The sequence below is a fragment of the Neolamprologus multifasciatus genome, chromosome 14 (assembly GCF_963576455.1).
Source record: "Neolamprologus multifasciatus chromosome 14, fNeoMul1.2, whole genome shotgun sequence".
NCBI lineage: Eukaryota > Metazoa > Chordata > Actinopteri > Cichliformes > Cichlidae > Neolamprologus > Neolamprologus multifasciatus.
The window spans coordinates 18925486-18944662 of record NC_140452.1 but is presented as its reverse complement, the minus strand read 5'-3'; the positions used below and the strand labels follow the sequence as shown (position 1 = coordinate 18944662).

The 19177-nt window shown below is 40.2% G+C and overlaps 1 protein-coding gene across 1 annotated transcript in view; it reads left to right on the top strand.

The window, feature by feature from the left end:
- dscaml1 (Down syndrome cell adhesion molecule like 1) overlaps nucleotides 1–15579 on the top strand; it is a 103656-nt gene extending 88077 nt beyond the window's left edge. Inside the window, exons 21-35 of the mRNA XM_085183938.1 lie at nucleotides 1331–1470; nucleotides 5075–5228; nucleotides 7069–7186; nucleotides 7889–8052; nucleotides 8200–8298; nucleotides 10174–10362; nucleotides 11170–11298; nucleotides 11449–11607; nucleotides 11711–11866; nucleotides 12004–12034; nucleotides 12178–12296; nucleotides 12438–12590; nucleotides 12834–13028; nucleotides 13199–13507; nucleotides 13791–15579. Of these exons, the coding sequence (XP_085040064.1) occupies nucleotides 1331–1470; nucleotides 5075–5228; nucleotides 7069–7186; nucleotides 7889–8052; nucleotides 8200–8298; nucleotides 10174–10362; nucleotides 11170–11298; nucleotides 11449–11607; nucleotides 11711–11866; nucleotides 12004–12034; nucleotides 12178–12296; nucleotides 12438–12590; nucleotides 12834–13028; nucleotides 13199–13507; nucleotides 13791–14380 (2705 nt within the window). The 3' untranslated portion in view covers nucleotides 14381–15579. The remainder of the gene's footprint in view (nucleotides 1–1330; nucleotides 1471–5074; nucleotides 5229–7068; nucleotides 7187–7888; nucleotides 8053–8199; nucleotides 8299–10173; nucleotides 10363–11169; nucleotides 11299–11448; nucleotides 11608–11710; nucleotides 11867–12003; nucleotides 12035–12177; nucleotides 12297–12437; nucleotides 12591–12833; nucleotides 13029–13198; nucleotides 13508–13790) is intronic.
- Nucleotides 15580–19177: the final 3598 nt, after the last annotated feature.

Sequence of the window (19177 nt, the reverse complement as noted above, 5' to 3'; positions counted from 1 at the left end):
CTTTTTGGCCAGGGTGAAGGGAGTATCTGCTATCAAACAAGAAGACAGCCGCATGTAGCTATGATGGTGTTTGCTAGTTCACCTTACATGCATTAATGTAATAACGTGGTTAGCCTACTCAACGTAAATTATACACGAACAACATTAAGCTACTCACGCAGAGAAGAACGGCTGCTGCTGCCATCATCATCCTCATCATTTCTGCTACACTGGCAGGGCTAGGGGCCAGGACTCTACTCTTCAGCTTTTTGGGGGATGTTGCTAACTCTTCGTCCGATAACAGGCACCACACCTGCAGTAGATGCGCTCGGTGTGAGGTCTCGCAGCAAGCTATCAAATACGGCGCATTTTTCGGCTTTTAAAAAAAACGCTATGCGTTGCCAGGTGTTTCATCGGATTTCAGGTGTTACCTCCTTTCCACAGTATCACCTTAAAGCACTTGTTGCAGGCTGCTGAGTTTGCATCTTTTGCTGTGAAGTACAGCAAGACTTTTGACCGCTTCGCCTTGGGCATTTTTAATCTGTAGCTCTGCTCTAAAAGAACGTACGTACCTGGACCCGCCTACTATCCCCGGAAACGTAAAATGATTGGCTAGAATTCAAAGTGTATCACATCTCAGGAAAAAAAAGCACCGAAATAAAGCACCGAAATGTGCGCTGCTTTTCGGTCTGGTTACTACCGTTTATGTCAGAACCGGTGCCATCATGGCACCGGATACCGGTACCCATCCCTATTGTTGTTATAGATCATGCATTTTTATATTTTTTAAATGAGGTCTTAAATTAATTAATTCACCAGTAGTTTCATACTTAATGAGGAGAAATCTTTCTTTGGGAAGAGGTTGAGGACTACAGTCATGCAGCATAAGGCATTTTTTAGGGCTTTATAAAGGATAATAAAGAACCAATATATTTTTAGAATGTATTATAATACACTACTATATGCAGGCTAGTATGCATATAGAGCAGCTGGTATACTGCTAGTAATGTTCTTAACATCATTATCTGTGCTCTATTAAATACTGAAATATTCCTTTTGCATTTTCCTATAAGCCAGGCTATTGATCACTGGAGTTCTCTCTCTAATATTGTAGGGTTTTACCTAATAATATTAACAAGCGCTTTGAGACAGCTGTTATTATCATGTGTAAAAGAAAATTGAATTGAATTTCTGACTGCTTGTTTTGTCAAACCAATAGTCTAAAACCAAAAGATGTTCAATTTACTGCAAATAATAAAGATGAAAGGGAAAACTACTTCCCGTTTACTGTAACCACATTGAAATATAAGTGGTTCACATTTTACTCAGCCCTCCATTTCTTTCTTTTTAGACCCTGGACCCCCAGCTGGCATCAAAGCTGTGCCCTCCTCTGCCAGCAGTGTCGTAGTGTCGTGGTTGCCCCCTCACAAGCCAAATGGAATCATCCGCAAGTACACCATTTACTGCTCCAGCCCCGGGTCAGGCCAACCGGTAAGTTACAAGAGGGGCGCAGAGAGTTTCAGGATAAACAAATGAATTAAAGTGGAAAAGTGAAGGGGACAAGATCCTATTTTCTATGCAGAAAATAGCTTCTGTTAAACATTTTATATGTTGCTGAGATAAAACTCATTTGACTTAATTATAGCATTTGCGTGTGTGTGTGTGTGTGTGTGTGTGTGTGTGTGTGTGTGTGTAGGTGTGTGTGTTGGGGTGTGTTTTTGTGTGTGGTCTAGTGCTGCAGTCTCAGCGAGATACGTGTGTGAAATGAGCTCTCCTCATTCTGCAGTGTGTGTGCGTGCAAACTCACCCTCCAGCCTCATTTACATATCTGCGTCTCATCACGTTGCCAGGACAACCTCATCTGTTCATCAACGAGGGCAGAAAACAAGCCAAGAGCAAATACACACTCTAGCTTAGACGCACACATACACACACACACACACACATACACACACAGAAACACACTCATAAATGTATTACATGAGCGATATAGAGGTACATACATATATGCAACTCATGTTTCTATAACAGTGTGAATTTAAATGCAAGTAATATAACCTGCTTGCAATCTTGAACACACACACGCATGCATACACATGTACTATATAAATGTTCCCTTTGAGAAATTTACATCTTTTCCTTAATGTCCTTCATTCATAAATCACTCACACGTTATCTCTATCTATCTATCTATCTGTCTATCTATCTATCTATCTATCTATCTATCTATCTATCTATCTATCTATCTATCTATCTATCTATCTATCTATCTATCTATCTATCTATCTATCTATCTATCTATCTCTTTCTGAAGCCCCCATGCAGAGTTCGGCATGATTACTATGTAAATGAGTGCGACTGGAGAGAAGGAAGGAGGGATGGGGGGGTCAGACACACCGCGCGGGGAGTACTTTTGTTCCTCTTTTCATTATCTCGCTCTATCGTTCCCCGGATCACCGCTATTTCCATGCCGGAGGAATATTTTAATATCCGTTACAGCAACACACACTCTGTCACTCTTCCCCCCCTCCTTCCCTCCTAGCATCTACCCACCCACCCATACATACATCCCACCCTCTATCTATCCATCTCTCCATCCATGCTTCAGCTTGCAGTGGAGAGTATAGAGACAAATGTGCAGAAGAAGATATTGATGCGTATTTGAAAGTCGGGGGGGGGGGGGGGGGGGGGCTAAAACAATGTAAAATAGAAGGGAGGGGGGGTATATTGGTGGATAGATGCAGGAAAAAGCAAGGAGTGGGCCCACAGATGACAGACAAATGTAAAGATAAAGAAATGAAGAACAGTGATAGCATCGGGGCTGCACAGAAGGATGGTGCAGTGGGGTGAAGAATAGTCGGAGAGAAAAATAGAGAGAGCGTCACAGGCAAGAGGAATGGATGATGAACAGGGAACATAGTGAAGTAATAAAAAGCTCAGTGGATTCCTTCATGGCGACCTGCTCATAAATGTGAAAAACAACATGAATACTGGAATCTGTTTGCACAGAATAAACCGTTCTGCAGACAACAACCCAGCAGGCTAGGACAGAGCTCAGTAACGCTGCAGTGTCTTCGCAGGTTTTACTGGTCTGGCACATTCGCTGACTGTTCATGCTATCTGACACTTGTATCGCAGTCTTCATTTCATCTGTGCATGTGTGCCTGTCAGTCACAAATGCAAGACGATGTCAAACTGCTTGGGTGTAGTAAAATTTGATTTAGAGGGTGCCGAGTGAATGTTAGGTGCTGCCTTACAGTGCAGTATATGTGTCTGTGTTGAATTTCTGAGTTTTGATTGTTTCTTTCTTTCTTTTCCATACTATTTATTACTTGAGGCCAGCAGCACAGCAACAGCCAGAGTTGCAGGTGTGTGTATATATAGCTGACTGCTGGGATACCTGAGGAGTAGGTGAAGAGTAGGAGTTGAGGAAATACAGGTATAATTGGTGGGTAGGTGAATAACAATTGGCAGGCAGTAAAAATGAAAGATTCTGTGTGTGTGTGTGTGTGTGTGTGTGTGTATGTGTGTGTGTGTGTGTGTGTGTGTGTGTGTGTGTGTGTGTGTGTGTGTGTTAAGGGGACAGTGATGCGTATATGTCTAGACAGGAGACACATGGCTGGGTTAAACACACTGCAATTACACATCCACCTCCAGGTCATGTATGCGGCTCTATGTGTGTGTGTGTGTGTGTGTGCCTGTGTTTCAGTACATTCATGCATATGTATTGGTGTGTATTCATACTGCTTGTGGGTAACCATTCCTCTTCCTCTGTCTGTTTGTGTTACTTTCTTCTCCTCTCCTCTCCATCACTGCTGATGCCTGCAGTAGATAGGCCTCATTAGTGTATGACTGTTCATGATATCTCTGACTGACTCATTTGTCTGTCCCCTATTGTCTTCCTCTCTCATATCTCTGTTTGCCCTCCCCGAGGAGAACAGAGAAGGCGAGGGAGTGGGATTCACTCCCCCAATCAAACCCTCTCGCCTCTCTCTCCTCAAGCATCGCTTGCCTTCCTTCCCTCCCTCCCTCCAGCGTCATCCTTTCATACCGTTTTGCCTTACCACATTATGATAAGCCTCAGAACCTCTCTAACTTTTAGCCCATCTTAGTCTCTGTTTTACTGACACAAAATGAAGAAGAAAATAATTGGTTCACGTTAAAATGATGTTCACTCAGTTCATCACATCACTCCAGCTTCTCCAAACAATCTTGTATTTGGCATCCCCAAAATTTTACCTTATGCTACCTTGAATATACTTTAAATTTTCGGAGAAATGCTATAAAACATTTTTCTTTTAATTTTGAAAAGGTACCGTTAAAGCGTTACATGTTTCCAAACCAATCCAGACTCTTTTTATTGTAATTGCCCATTTTGTCTCATTGTGCACTCTTTTGGACTTCAAACGACTTTAATTCTTCATAGAGTCAACAAGGTGCTGGAAACATTCCTCAGAGATTTTGGTGCCTATTGACATGATAGTATCACACAGTTGCTGCAGATTTGTCAGCTGCACATCTATGATGTGAATCTCCTGTTCTATCACTTCCCATAAGTGCTCTATTGGATTGAGATCTGGTGACTGTGGAGGTCAGTCGAGTACAGTGAAACCAGTTTGAGATTATCTGAGCTTTGTGACATGGCACTCTATCCTGCTGGAAGCAGCCATCAGAAGATGGGTACACGATGGTCATAAAGGGATGGACACGGTCAACCACAACACTCAGCTAGACTGTGTTGTTAAATGATACTCACTTGGTACTAAAGGATAAAAAGTGCTCAAAGAAAATACCCCGCACCATTACACCATCGCCTTTCCAGTAGATCAGCAGTTTCTGAAATCATCAGACCAGCTTGTCTGGCACCAACAACCATATAACTTTCAGAGTCCCCATTCTGATGCTCACTTTGAATTTCAGGAGGTCTTCTTGACCATGTCTACATATCTAAATGCATTAATTTGTGCCATTGGCTGATTAGATAATTGCAGTAAGAGGTAGTCGAACAGTTTTAATCAAGTGAAATGATTTTAGGACATTATCAAGTTTGTTCTTCCAAATCAACAATCTCTCTTCTCATTTCGTTTTTCCCTAGCTGCCAAGTGAGTATGAAGCTAATCCAGAGCTGCTGTTTTATCGAATCACACACCTCAACCACCGCCAGCAGTACCTGATCTGGGCTGCAGCCGTCACCACTGCAGGCCGAGGTAACTTCAGCGAAAAGGTCACTGTGGAGCCAGCAGCCAAAGGTGAGTCCCTCGATATGAAAGGGAGACCCACGATTAGTGGAAGTGCCCACTGTTGATAAAAGACCCTCAAAATTTAAGTTTGATAATTTTATCAAGGTTCAATGCTAAATTTGTGAAGTAATCTTTTGACCGACTTTTTGTTTGGTGGAAGAAACAAACAGTGCCCTCTTTTTCCTGTTTATTATCCCCTGCTTCTGTCCTCTCTCTCAGGAACTATTAGGATACATCCGCTGTTAGAGTGATGCTGCTCTACAAACCACTCGTTTTCTCTCCAACTATTCTTCACCCTACTGCACCACTCATGAACTAAAAATAAGCATTTTTAAAGGATGTTTTGCTTTACATGCCCCATCATCTTCTTACTGCGTTACGTTCGCTATACAATGGAGGAAACAATTATTTGCTCCCCTGCTGAATTTATAAGTTTGCTCACTTACAAAGAAATGAAGTCTCTAATTTTTATGGAAGTTTCGTTTTAATGAAGAGAGACAGAAAATCCAGGAAAAATGCACATTACATGAAAGTTATACACTGATTTGTCTATAGATTTGTATATAAATAAGTAATTGATCCCAGACCCAGCCACACAGACTGGCAAGCCAATCTGTGTGAGCCCGATCTTGCCTCATGGGGTGAGAATGATCATGAGAAAACTACACAGCAGAAGCTTGTTAGTGATCTAAAGGCATTTGGGACTGCAGTCACCAAGAATACCATTGGTAACACACTACGCCATAAAGGACTGTAATCTTGCAGCACATGTCATGTGTTTTTATTTGATAGTAGATGTGATGTAATTATTCCCAATATTATATTTTCTACTCCACAGCCCCTAGTTTTGTTCTTTATTTCTGTGTTACTGCTCGCTTTGATGCTACAGAGGTGCACGATTAATTTTAGAGTTCAGAGGGCACCAGATAAACTGCCCTCATCCAGGGAAATGATAAGAGGGGAGCAACAGAGGGGACAGCAGGTGGAGGAAAAAAGAGCTGAGCTAACTAATATAGAAGACAATAGAGAGGCAAAGTGTTTAAGAAAATGAAAATGGCAGTTAAATCAATAGGCTTTGGATTAAAGGCCAGGTTGAATAAAGGCGTAAGAATGAATAGAGTGCCTTTTCTTTATCTGTTCATTCCTTTGACTTGGATGCAAAGGTTTGTTAATGTGTGCTCATATTGGAGTGTGCTGCTGATCGGCAGCTGTAATAGACAGTGTCCTCCAGGCTTGCTCACTCAATACTTCATTCAACCTTAACATAAGTGCACCAGAGCACTAGCATTAAGACGCCAAGCTTGGGAAAGAAAGCGAGACAGAGAGGGTAGGGGAGCGATAGAGAATAAGAGGGTTATGTGCCTGAATGGAAAGACTTTTTTTTTCATATCCTCTCTTCTCATTCTTTGTATTCTTTATATATATATATATATATATATATATATATATATATATATATATATATATATATATATATATATATATATATATATATATATATGTTCTATTTTTTTCCAGCCAGTGTCACAAATTCAAATGTGAATTATAGAGAGTACACATTTCCTCTCAGTTAATCGTGCTTATTAAAATAATTCTAGCAAGAAGAGAAATCAATGTATGCACATGCATTAACACTGCGATGTATTGGTTCAAAACAAAGTGATTGTTAATTGGATTTGAAAATTATTTGACAACAGCAAAATCATCCGATTGGTGCATATTAATTAGTCTATTGCTCAGCTGGTCTTATGGGCTGCTTGAGTGTTAATGCAATTAGCTCTAAAGGTCTTTTTATTAAATTTCTCTGCCTCTATACACCTTTCACTTTTTCATTCCTCTCCTCCACCAGCCCCAGCTAAAATCCTCTCATTTGGCGGTACCGTGACCACTCCCTGGATGAAAGAGGTGCGACTGCCCTGTAGCTCAGTAGGAGAACCTACACCTACCATAAAATGGACCAAAGACAGGTGAGAATCCACACTAGAAATACTGAAGCAGAGTGTTCTTGCTGCTGTAATTCCTCTGAGAATTGATTACAGACAATTAAGTGCACGTGCTAAGGTAATGTGCAGACAGTGTACCTCACTTCTTGCCAATTTCATTTGGGATAGCCTCCAGCTTCATTGCAGTCCTGGTTGGACGAGCCATTAAAAATTATTATGAAAACCTTCAGACTAGAAACTATGCAAAACACCAAGTCAGATCCTAACTTACATCTTAACACAAGTGATCCACCTTAACCAGGAGTGGGCAATTCATTTTCTCCAGGGGCCACGAGAGAAGCTGGGACTGTTGTGGAGGGCCCACCAGTATGGTTATAATGAGATGAAGTTAATATTGAACAGAACTGAGTTCGTCTTATTGCTGCAGCTCTCCACAACAGTCCCAGTTTCTCTTGTGTCCCCTTGGAGTCCATCCTCATGAGTAAAACTAAGACAAAAGAACATATAACGATATAGCAAAAATTAATAAATCATTAACATTGTTAATCAGAGAAATAGATTAGAATTAATTCAATTTTATTTTATTAATTTATTAATTTAATAATATATTTTTATTATATTAAATATTTTTTATGACCATAGGTGTTTCAAAGTGGCTGCTGATACTTAATTAAACCTAATAATAGACTGGAGGTCCTCTTATCAGTGTCTCTTTCTCTTCAACAGTGAGGACACAGCCATACCAGTTTCTCTAGATGGGCAGCGTCTCATTTTGGCTAATGGGACTCTGGTGCTGCGCTCTGTCAAAGCTGAGGATTCTGGTTACTACACCTGCACAGCCACAAACACACTTGGCTTTGACACTATTATAGTCAACCTTTTGGTGCAAGGTAAGTGAATGGCTATAATGACACACTAGCAAACTTGTTTTTACGTAATAAACATTAAGATTTGCCAAAATGAATACATAACTCATCATAAGTATGTCTTTGATAATATAAGTCATGGTATTATAAGATTCTGTGCCTCGTCCTCAGTACCTCCAGACCAGCCACGTCTAACCGTCTCTACCACCTCCACCTCCTCCATCACTCTGGCTTGGATACCAGGAGACAATGGCGGCAGCTCTATAAGAGGTGCGAGGAAAGCCGTATATCTGTCTCTCCTCCTGTGTACTCACATTACTTTCCTCTTGTCTATAGCTGACATGTTTGTCTTGCCTCAGCTTGTCTCCTGCCTGGCATTATTGGTAGTGTCTCTATTGACCTATTAGTTTATTGAATGGTGTCTTGGTTTTATGTTTCCCTGTTAATTGTGTGTCTGTTTGATTAGCTGATTATTGATGATCTGTATGTGAAGATGGCCACAGTGTGCGTGACTGGGTCTCTCCCTTTGGTCCGGCTGTGGCAGTTTAACTTATTACTGCTCTATATCAGCAGTCCCCAACCGTTTGGTACCGGGCCGCGAGAGTTGAGGCTCAGGTGTGAAATGTAGGGTTTTTATCAGTTTTCAGCTTTATTTTGTTATCGTTTTTATCGTTAACTCGGTTTTCCTGGGTCTTTTCACGTGTGTTATGAATAAATCTTCTTTTTTTTGGTACCGGTACTAGTTTTATTTTGTTGTATTTATCCGCGACACCTTAAAGGCCGGTCTGTGAAAATATTATCGGGCATAAATCGGTCCGTGACGCAAAAAAGGTTGGGGACCGCTGCTCTATATGACACACTCAAGCACCATATATAGTTTTGGTAAAGCCGCTCTTCTACCTTATGTGATTACAGAATAAATGACAATGAAAACAAACAAATAAAACCAGAGAAATTTCAGTAGACAACATTTAGTAATAGCTTCTTGCAATCAGCACATGAAGGCCTCCAAAACTGAATAGAATATACTCCTTTTGGAAACCGTGCTGCCAGGATGACCCAAGAAAGACTTGCGTGCATGCATTATGCAAAACTGAAACAGGATATAATGCATAAACTTAAACAGCTTCTACTGGATGTGCAGCTTAGTATTCAAATAGGGATGTGCCAGTATTTGCATACAGCATCTAGTCTTATGTGTCCATAAATCTTTTCTGTAGAACTTGTGTGATAGCGGAATGTCCCGTCGCTTAAGCCATCGGCTCATTGTCAGCAATAGTTCCTTGTCACGCACCTGTTTTGCACTATCACTGCCCTGATGTCTGTATATAATTCCCTTTCAGAAAAAAAACATGCTAGTGTGCACTAATAAAGCCATTTTCAGCTGGTAATGAGGACTTTTTTCCAGTTTGTGTAAAAATAAAATAATTTCTAAATAGACAAATCGCCAAATGTTGCAGACTAGTCCCATACACTGAGAATCTTATATTCTGTACAACAGCAGTCAGTCATAGTGTTCTTCCAGCCTGTTGTTGTGCTGTTCTGTACTGTTCACTGTGCTATCTTCTGTTATGTTCTGCTGTGTCCTCTTCTGTTCTGTGACAGACCGAGGGTGACTATAAAACTTACAGACACTGCTCGATCTGCATGTTAACCCTTTTTAACGTTTTGGGCTTCATCGCACCATCTGTTAGAGAAAGAGAGAGAGTAAGGAAATGAAGATGGTACAAAGAGTACAAGGAAACACTCAGAGTGAGACAGTCATATATGCGTAATCATATACAGGCAGAAGGAAAGACAGACAGAGGATTAGATGGAAGGTGTCTCAGAGTGGGAGGGAGTTGGCTCTTCAAGGCAGCTGATTATAAAAACAGTCACCATATTGCATGCCCTCATTTGCATAGATGCTCAGTCAGCGCCATCCCAGTCTTGGGGTTTGTAGGTAACTAATGGCGGCATAGACAGAGAGCAGCTACACCAATTGAGGCTTAACTGGACAAGGGAAGTGCAATCATACATTGCCATCTAGTGGCCAGCAGTGGTACCAATGTCTTAAAGTTCAGTAGACTTTATATTAGTGAGGGATTTGCATCAATTTGAGAAAAAACTAATTATTATTTTGTGCATGTCTCATTTCTTATGCAGGTTTTGTTCTGCAGTACTCTGTAGACAACACAGAGGAATGGAAAGATGTTTTCATCAGTTCTAGCGAGCGCTCTTTCAAATTGGACAACCTGCGCTGTGGGACCTGGTACAAAGTCAAGCTGGCTGCCAAGAACAGCGTTGGTGCTGGACGTATCAGCGAGATCATTGAGGCAAAGACTCACGGGCGAGGTGAGAAGCTGGCAGAAAAGGACAGAAAAGTAAAAAAAAATTTTTTACACAATGCAATTATTTTTGAAAAGGGGTTCTAGATAACACTCAGAAAATACAGCTGGTCACATGTGAGGAGGTCAACAAAAAAAGTCAACTGAAAGTGTTTAATGCACCTATAAATGTACCTTGTCCGCAATCTCAAATTTTTAATTGACTTTTGAAAAATGTGAATGAATAGATGATATACGAGTAGATCATGTGTTTTATTACAGGAGGGTTATTTTCTTTCATCTATGCTTCAGTCTATTGAAATTATATCAAATTAGTTTCAATATTAAATATCAGAATTAAAACATTTGATACATTTAATGCTTTTTCATTTACAAATGGCTCCAAAGCAAGGTTACGTGTCATTAGTAAGGCTTTAAATTAATGTACACTGCTCTCAAAATGCAGCGGGAAAGGTTTGTTTTATGGTCAGTGATATGACTGACCAGCGGGATGGTGTGCTGTATACTATCTGAACATATTTTGTTTATGCTGTCATTAAACTTCTTATAGTGCAGTCCAGTTTCAAATTTGGTAGTCATTGCAAAATCCATATTTAACCTCTCAGAGACAGACATATTACATACAATACTAAACTTTGCTGCTTCAGTTTTTGCTGTAACTGCATCAATATATTATTTCGTTTATTTAACTGAATGTTGTGTGCAGGTCTGCTGCTGATGACCTGTGTTAACCATATTATCTGTGAAATGCCATTCCCAATATTGTTTTAATATTCTGAGCATATTCTGCATCAAACCTTTGCTGCCTTTACAGAACCCCAGTTCAACAAAGACCAGCCTGTCTTCACCCACATTAACTCTAGCCATGCTCGCCTCAACTTGCAAGGCTGGGCCAGTGGAGGCTGTCCAATCACAGCTGTCACGCTAGAATTTAGACCGAAAGGTGAGTGGTTCCTTTTTCATTTTCCATTTTTTGGTAATATTGGAGATGTCCTGATATAAATTCAATGGAAAAGTGACCAAACTTAGACATATATATTATTTTTGCTTGAAAAAACGTGATCATAATTAAGAGTCGTGTGCACTCGTGCAGGCACTTGGACATGGCAGAACGTGCGCACCAATGCCACAACAGATGTGTTCCTGGCAGAGCTGCGTGAGGCCACCTGGTATGAGTTAAAGATGAAAGCTTGTAACAGTGCTGGTTGTGGTAACCAGAGCTCCCAGTTTGCCACTCTAGACTATGATGGCAGTGAGTACAAGATGATTTTCATTTGCCATTTTAATGAGAAATCCATTCAAATGGGTACCTTACGATATTGTCTTATGAAAGCACATTAAACTAATCTCTACAGGCACAATACCGCCAATTAAATCCCCTCTGGAGAAGAACGACGATGTCAAGAAGCTGTTTTCTATTGGCTGTCCTGTGATCTTGGTCACACTTGGTGTTGCGTTGCTCTTCATCATTCGCAAGAAACGCAAAGAAAAGAGACTAAAGAGACTGAGAGGTAAGAGAAGAAGAAGAGAGGAGATAAGTGGTGAAAATGAGAGAGAATATTACATTCAGCCTGCAGAGCATTTATTCTAAGAATACTTGTTTGTCCAAAAAAAATTAGAAATTAATTATATCCTCTGTTCTCTTTAGATGCCAAAAGCTTAGCAGAGATGCTGATCAGGTAAGACTGAAATGTATTCTCAGCAAATTAAGCTTGAAATATTATTAAGCGTAACCTAAAATCCACTCAAAAATCAACTTTTTTTTCCCATTTTCTTCAAACTATGCATGTTTGTGTGTGCTTGTCTTGTATCTATGAATTAGTAAAAACAACCGCAGTTTCGACACCCCGGTTAAAGGGCCTCCTCAGGGCCCACGGCTACACATCGACATTCCCAGAGTCCAGCTGCTAATTGAGGACAAAGAAGGCATCAAGCAAATCGGTGAGAGGAAGAGAGAGAAAGACAGACTTGTCGCATATGTTCACACATCTATGCCGAGGACTGGATCGATGACCGTTACATGAAATGCGGTGTTAGGCTATTTGTTATTTTGTTGACACACAATATTTATGCCCGTCATAGGTGAGGACAAGGCCACTATCCCTGTGACAGACACAGAGTTTAACCAAACTGGGAACCCTCAGAGCTTTTGCACTGGTGTGTCTGTCCATCATCCTGCCCTCATCCAGAACACTGGCCCTTTGATTGACATGTCTGACATCCGGCCAGGAACCAGTATGTGCTTTTACTCCTCCCTCTCCATTATATCATTAAATGTTTAAACTGATTAAAGCAACATTTCTGCTCAGTTCAATTGAGTTATTAGTATTATTTTTTTATGAATGATTCAAATGTACTCTGGACCAAAATATGAAGACCAATCTTTCTTATTTTTTACTTCTTGTTGATTTTTTCCGGCTGTGAACATTCTGTGTGCATATGCCAACCCTTCTTATTTCTTCATCCATTTACCATCAGATCCAGTGTCAAGGAAGAGTGTTAAGTCAGCCCACAGCATCAGGAACCGCTACTCTAGTCAGTGGACTCTGACCAAGTGCCAGGCCTCTACGCCAGCCCGTACTCTCACCTCAGACTGGCGCACAGTTGGCTCCCAGCATGGCATCACTGTCACAGAGAGTGACAGCTACAGTGCCAGCCTCTCACAGGACACAGGTTAGTACATGGGTGAAATGACACTTACAGCCATTAGCATGTACATACAATTAAGGCTATTTATCTGCAGGAAGCAAATGTGATTTTGCAGTAGGCTACATCTCAGCAGCGTTTATAAACCTGGATGAAAGGGGCTTGCCTTCATATCCTTTCCTTATTTTTTTGAACAGATAAAGGGCGCAACAGCATGGTGTCAACAGAGAGCGCCTCCTCCACCTACGAGGAGCTGGCAAGAGCATATGAGCATGCCAAGCTGGAGGAACACCTGCAACATGCTAAATTTGAGATTACAGAGTGCTTTATTTCTGACAGCTCATCTGATCAGATGACTACAGGTACCAACGACAATGCAGACAGCATGACGTCCATGAGCACACCGTCAGAGCCCGGCATCTGCCGTTTTACTGCCTCGCCACCTAAACCCCAAGACTATGACCGTGGCAAGAATGTAGCTGTTCCCATTCCGCATCGCGCCAAGAGTGAGTCGTCACCTCTAAGCATGATTCTTTTTTGTCTGTTAGGATTTTTAAATTGAAAACAAATTTAAAAAGTATGGCCAAAGGCTTAAAATTGTATTGTGAAAATCAGACTTCATGTAAGTAAATGTTTTCTATAAATAACTCAAACATTGTAGACTGTAGATAGTATGCATGTATTCTGATTATTAGATGAGTTTATACCAATTATTGTGGTGCACAGTATACTATCCATTACATCCTATAAGCTTGTGCCGTGATGATAAATTTTACTTTTCCCTTCCAGGTGACTACTGCAACCTACCCCTCTACATGAAGTCAGATCCCTTTTTTCGAAAGCAGGCAGAGCGTCATGACCCGTGTCCAGTGGTCCCACCACGTGAAGCCTCTATTCGTGGCCTGGCCCAACGTGCATACCACACCCAGGGCCGTCATGTGACTATGGACTCTGCAAAACAGCAGGCCCTAACCATGGGCCACTCTGGTCTGTCCAATCTCACATCCTCTGGGGCTTCCTCGGGAGGGGCAACAGGAGGCGGTGGTTGTGGCAGTGGGAGTGGAGGGGCATCTGCTAGCTCTAGCAGCTCCACACTTCCCCAGAGGACTCTCACAATGCCTGGCTCCTCTGCTGCAGGAGCCCAGAGTGCAGCGGCAGCTGCTGCTTCTGCTGCGGCTTCTGGGGCATCATCATCCTCCGGTGGAGGTGGGGCAGTAGGGGCCACAGGAGGGACCCCTGGAGGTGCCTCTTCATCTTCCTCCAAGATGGGAGGATCCAGAGACTCTCTCCTGGAGAGCAGCTCCTCGGGCTTAGGCAGACTACAGAAGCAAAGGGATGGAGGGGCGGGGGCCTACTCCAAGTCCTACACGCTGGTGTAGCCTGTCATCACTGCGGCCTGTCACTGTAACTCTTCATTGAATGCTGGTCAAGCCATCGCTTGCCTAGAGCCTCTATGAAAAATTGGGGTGAGGAACATACAGATGCACAGCTTACCTGTCAGTGCCTGTGCTGTGCCAGGCTGCAGGGGGCTGGTTGGGTTCCCACTGACAATATTATATGATGGGGTCAGAGTTGGGTCTCCACAGCACAGGGGTTTGCCTTTCTTTCTGCCTGATTGCTTTCTGTTATTATTGTGTCATTTTTATCTCTTACTTCATCACCCTGGGAAACACCTTTGCCAAAACATAGATGATTTATTCACATTTGTTAACTCTATATTTTGATTTTCTGGCAAAGACACAGTACTTATGCACAAAATGCTTTCCACGTGCACTGTCTTGTTTTCTGGATCAAGACAGCTGTAGAATGAACCAGGTTGCTTGAGTTTCAGAGAGATGTGTATTAAGATTTTTAGGTTTTTAAAAATGTTGCTTTTTTGGCCTCTGATGGAAAGGAGCTCATATCACAGCATTGTGCCATGGCAGGATGCTTTATTGTATGCATTAACCACCAACCTTGGTGTTACACTGGCTCTGAAAGATTACTCCATCGTGGATTCGTACATTAGAGGCAATGGATGGACTGTCGTCTCAATATCAGATTTGAGACAAAAGGATTTTCATATACATGCAATGGATGATACAGCATAGTGGTCTTAATTGATGCTTTTCTAAACAGACTCAAAGCAGAGAAGATGGGAAAAAAATTCAAGCATCATGAAGTGCAAGATGAATCCAACCTTTTTCTTTTAAATCAGTTTTCTGTTTATTTTCAGATGATGGAAATATAATCTCATGTGCACTAAGAGAAAATTAGAATGGATCCAAGTAACAGAAACCTTCAACAGCCTGTGTTCGTGCGTGCGTGTGTGTGTGCGCGCGCGTGCAAGCGTGTTTGCGTGGGTGTATATGTGTGTATATAAATGTATGCATGTGGCAGGCACACCAACGATGGACCTTTTTAAAATCAGTCTGTATGCTGACCTCTTGGGCAGACATCTGTGTCAAAACTGACAAATGTTCATTTTGTACCTGTGAAAGGGGATAATGGGTCGATGCTGATGATGTAACGCAACGACCCTAATTTGGTCCAGCATTTTGAACTTTGTTTTGTGATTGACGACATGGCTTAGGAAATGTCTTAAGACACAGGAAAGGAAGTGGGTTTAGATGAGAGCTATTACAGATTATAAGAACTAGGTCCCTCTTTTTCTCTTAAACTTCCTCAAGAAGGAAGCGACCATTATATGATTCATCATGGCGCCACAATATCCATTATGTTTTTTTGTTTTAAGCCATTTTACCTGTGCCCTTTTCCTCCCTTTCTGTCCTTTCCCACTTTCACCCTTACCCACCCGGTCCATTATTATATCCATACAGTGTCACTGTGATCTACTGCTAGCTTACTGGCAGGTCAAAGAGACAGACTGACTGAGAGAAGAGGTCTAATATGCACAGACGGGCAGAAATGCTATTTGATGTGTAGTGTCAGCTTGAATGAGAAGCAAGTCGCAGCAGATTTATGGAGATTTATGAAGAAAAATCATATTTGCATAATCTTGAATTTATAAACAGACAGTAATGTTTAAGAGTATAATCAGAGGGATCGAGCGTCAATATAATGTGAAGTAGCAGAGGGATTTTTCTTCAAAAATAAGTGGTCTTTGAAACTAAAAGGAGTATTTTCAAGTCCCTCCACCTTGCTGAAATTATTTTTAGCTTTATGCATGGTACTGTATCTTTTTTTTATTATTACTATTAGTTCTTCTCCCAAAGCTTAATCCCATAACAAAGATCGTTCCAAAAAAAAGAAGAGTTGCTCCACATGTTTTTCAGTGGTCGAACATAACATCAGGGCTCTCGCAATAGAAAAAAGAAAAAGATATATGTTTGTTTTCAAAAGTATGTACATATATATTTCTATTCAAATATATAGCAAATATATGAATATTGAAAAAAATGCAGAGAAATATAAAAGCCGTTCTAATTGAAAATATATATAAAAGATCACAAGACAATCGCTCAGAGTGAAAAAAAATTGCCAGAAGAGAAGAAGGAAAAAGAAGAGTGAAGTTTAAACGGGTAACACAACCATGGGCAGAAGATCTTAGAGCGAAAGGAAGTTGTGTGAAAGAAAATTAAGTGGTGAAACTGAGGTTTGAACCCCTTGTGATTTTGTAAATGTTCAAAGCTGTACCGCCTGTGCAGCAGGTAGCAGCTGAAAGGACAAGCACAGTAAAGTCAAATTATAGTGTGAGATTGTGTCGCTGGTTAACTGTGGTTTATGGCTCAGTGCAGAAAGTGTGGTGTTGAAAAAGAAAACAGTATAACGAGGACAGTCTATACAGTTAGAATCTTGTATTATGTTGTATTGTACCTTCTGAAGGTGTGTTCACAAACTCAATGCCATTATCTATAATTATAATTAATGACAACAAACAACCAACAAGTATTTCTGTTTCCTATCTGTGTCACAGCAAGTCATTCCTAAACTCCAGGAGTGCAGTCCAATGAGCATACCACACAGTGGCGTTTAAAAACTGCTTCTAAATGTATCCATGCTCCCTTTCGTTTGAAAACTAGCCAGGAGAGATATGTATTGTTGCTTTTTGTTGCTAATGGTTACGATGCCTTTTCTTTTAGCTTTCACATTTCAAGTTATGCAAATACTTGTCTTCAGAAAAACAAGAGTTTGGGAATGGGGCAGGCCTGCTTTCACAACCAGGGGCTTCCTTACTCCAGTTGTATGGATATTGGTTGGAATGATGAAATAAAGTTCTGTCCAACCTGCTTTCCCCAGTTCTTCAGTGAAGTTGCTTCTACCGTATAACACTGATCCTCTGTCAGTTTGCTTAAAGTAAATGTAATGTCTGTCTTTAAAGAAAATTCCACCCTCCAAACATTTACAGAATTCTAGTAGGCCATAAATGTCCATGTAACATTTTGCCATTACATATAATATGTGTTTTAGAATTTAGCTTATTTTGATACTTTATAGCAGATGTTCTTTATTTTTTTCCACCCAAACATATGAACAATGAATTGCTTTCACTGCATTTTACAAAGCATACTCACATAGTAAGGAAAATGCTAATCATACTCAAATTTCCATTTTAATATTAATGATAATAAATGAGTTTTAGAAGTTTATGTATCAAATAGCGAGTATAGAAAAGATCAAATCACTAACATTTATTAAGGGAAAAAAACAATCCACTGGATAAAGTGGTCCTCATATTTTATTCTTATTTCTCTTATTATATTTGGACAGCTTTTCAGCTTACGAAAGCTGGGGTGGATTTTTCCTTAAAATACAACAACATACTTTCAAACTGACTTTGCCTGTGTTTGTAAGGCCAACTTCACATGTTCCACTTCCCCAACGTTTTCCCCATCTGCCAATCAATCAGAACCCCGTCTCCACCCCCACTGTTCCCCGTTGTCCACTTATACAGCTTATGTTTTACTCCATAATAGAAGACTTGTGTACATAGGAAAGTGTTTTGTATAAATGAGTACTATTTTCGACATCTTCACTAGAAACCAGGGCACAATGTAAACTTTGAACTGAAGCTATTGTAATGAAACAGAAGAGGACTTAACGGCAAGACTATAAAATTATACAGACACCGCTTTATCTTGATTTATGGACCAGTTAAAACGTGTCAGAGTGGACCATGCATAATTAAAAAAATATATTGTTTTCTTCTTTTACAGGGCATTTGGTTGAGTTGTCTCCTTTTTTTTTGTTTTGTTGATTTTTTTTTAATATTATTGTAATTTAGTTTGTTTTTACTTTGTCACAGAATTTAGAGTTTGCTTTTTTTTAAAAAAATCATTAATAAATTATTAATCCACATTTGTGGGGAGGGGAGCAGCATTGCATGTACTGAAAATTTTGCTGGTTATAAAAGAAAAAGGAAAATGGTGAATTGACCAATTTAAAAGGGGATTACTGAAACCATTTTCAAAATTTAGAGATTGTTCCTTAAACTTTTATGGGGAAACATTGCTTCAATTTGCAATTGCTTGCGTTTAACTCTACATTTTCTTTTCTATGAAAACAAAACAAAAATGGGAAAAAAAGAGTACTCAACACCTTGTGCAATAAAGCTATCTTTTTATAAACTGTGATGATATTGTTTATTGGCGACTTGCTGTTGAATGTTGAATCTTAACTATTTCTTCTGTTTAAGGAAAAATCATAAGAAGTGTGAAGTTTTCAGCCATGGGGACATGTATGCTGTTGTGGATAGAGGAGGTTAAAAGCCAAATTTAACCTTTGCAAAGCCCCAAGACTTGTGTGAAAAAGGTCAAATGTGAACCAAGCCTGGAGAAATCTGTGCTCTTTTGTCTCATCTCAAACTAGTAGTAGAAACTTTACTGTAAATTGTAAATTGTCTTTAACTCTCCAGAGAACCAAGGAGTTTGAAATGAGGTGAAAAGTACATTTTGTTTTATTATAGACAAAATATCGCCTATAAAACTTGACATTTTTTTTAAGACTGCCCAAATTGTTTAATCATCTTGCTTCACTTTTTTCAGCTAACTTTATTTAAAAAATAAATAAATAAACACAGCAAGGTAATATGATTGGCTTTTATGTTGCTCTGAACAAGTAATTATTAATATTTGGAATATTTTGCAGTTCCTGAGTAATTACTTTCATGATATCTAAGTGTACTTAAATGCTTATTTTCATCAGCATCTTCATACAGCCCCTTTAAATTTTCTTTT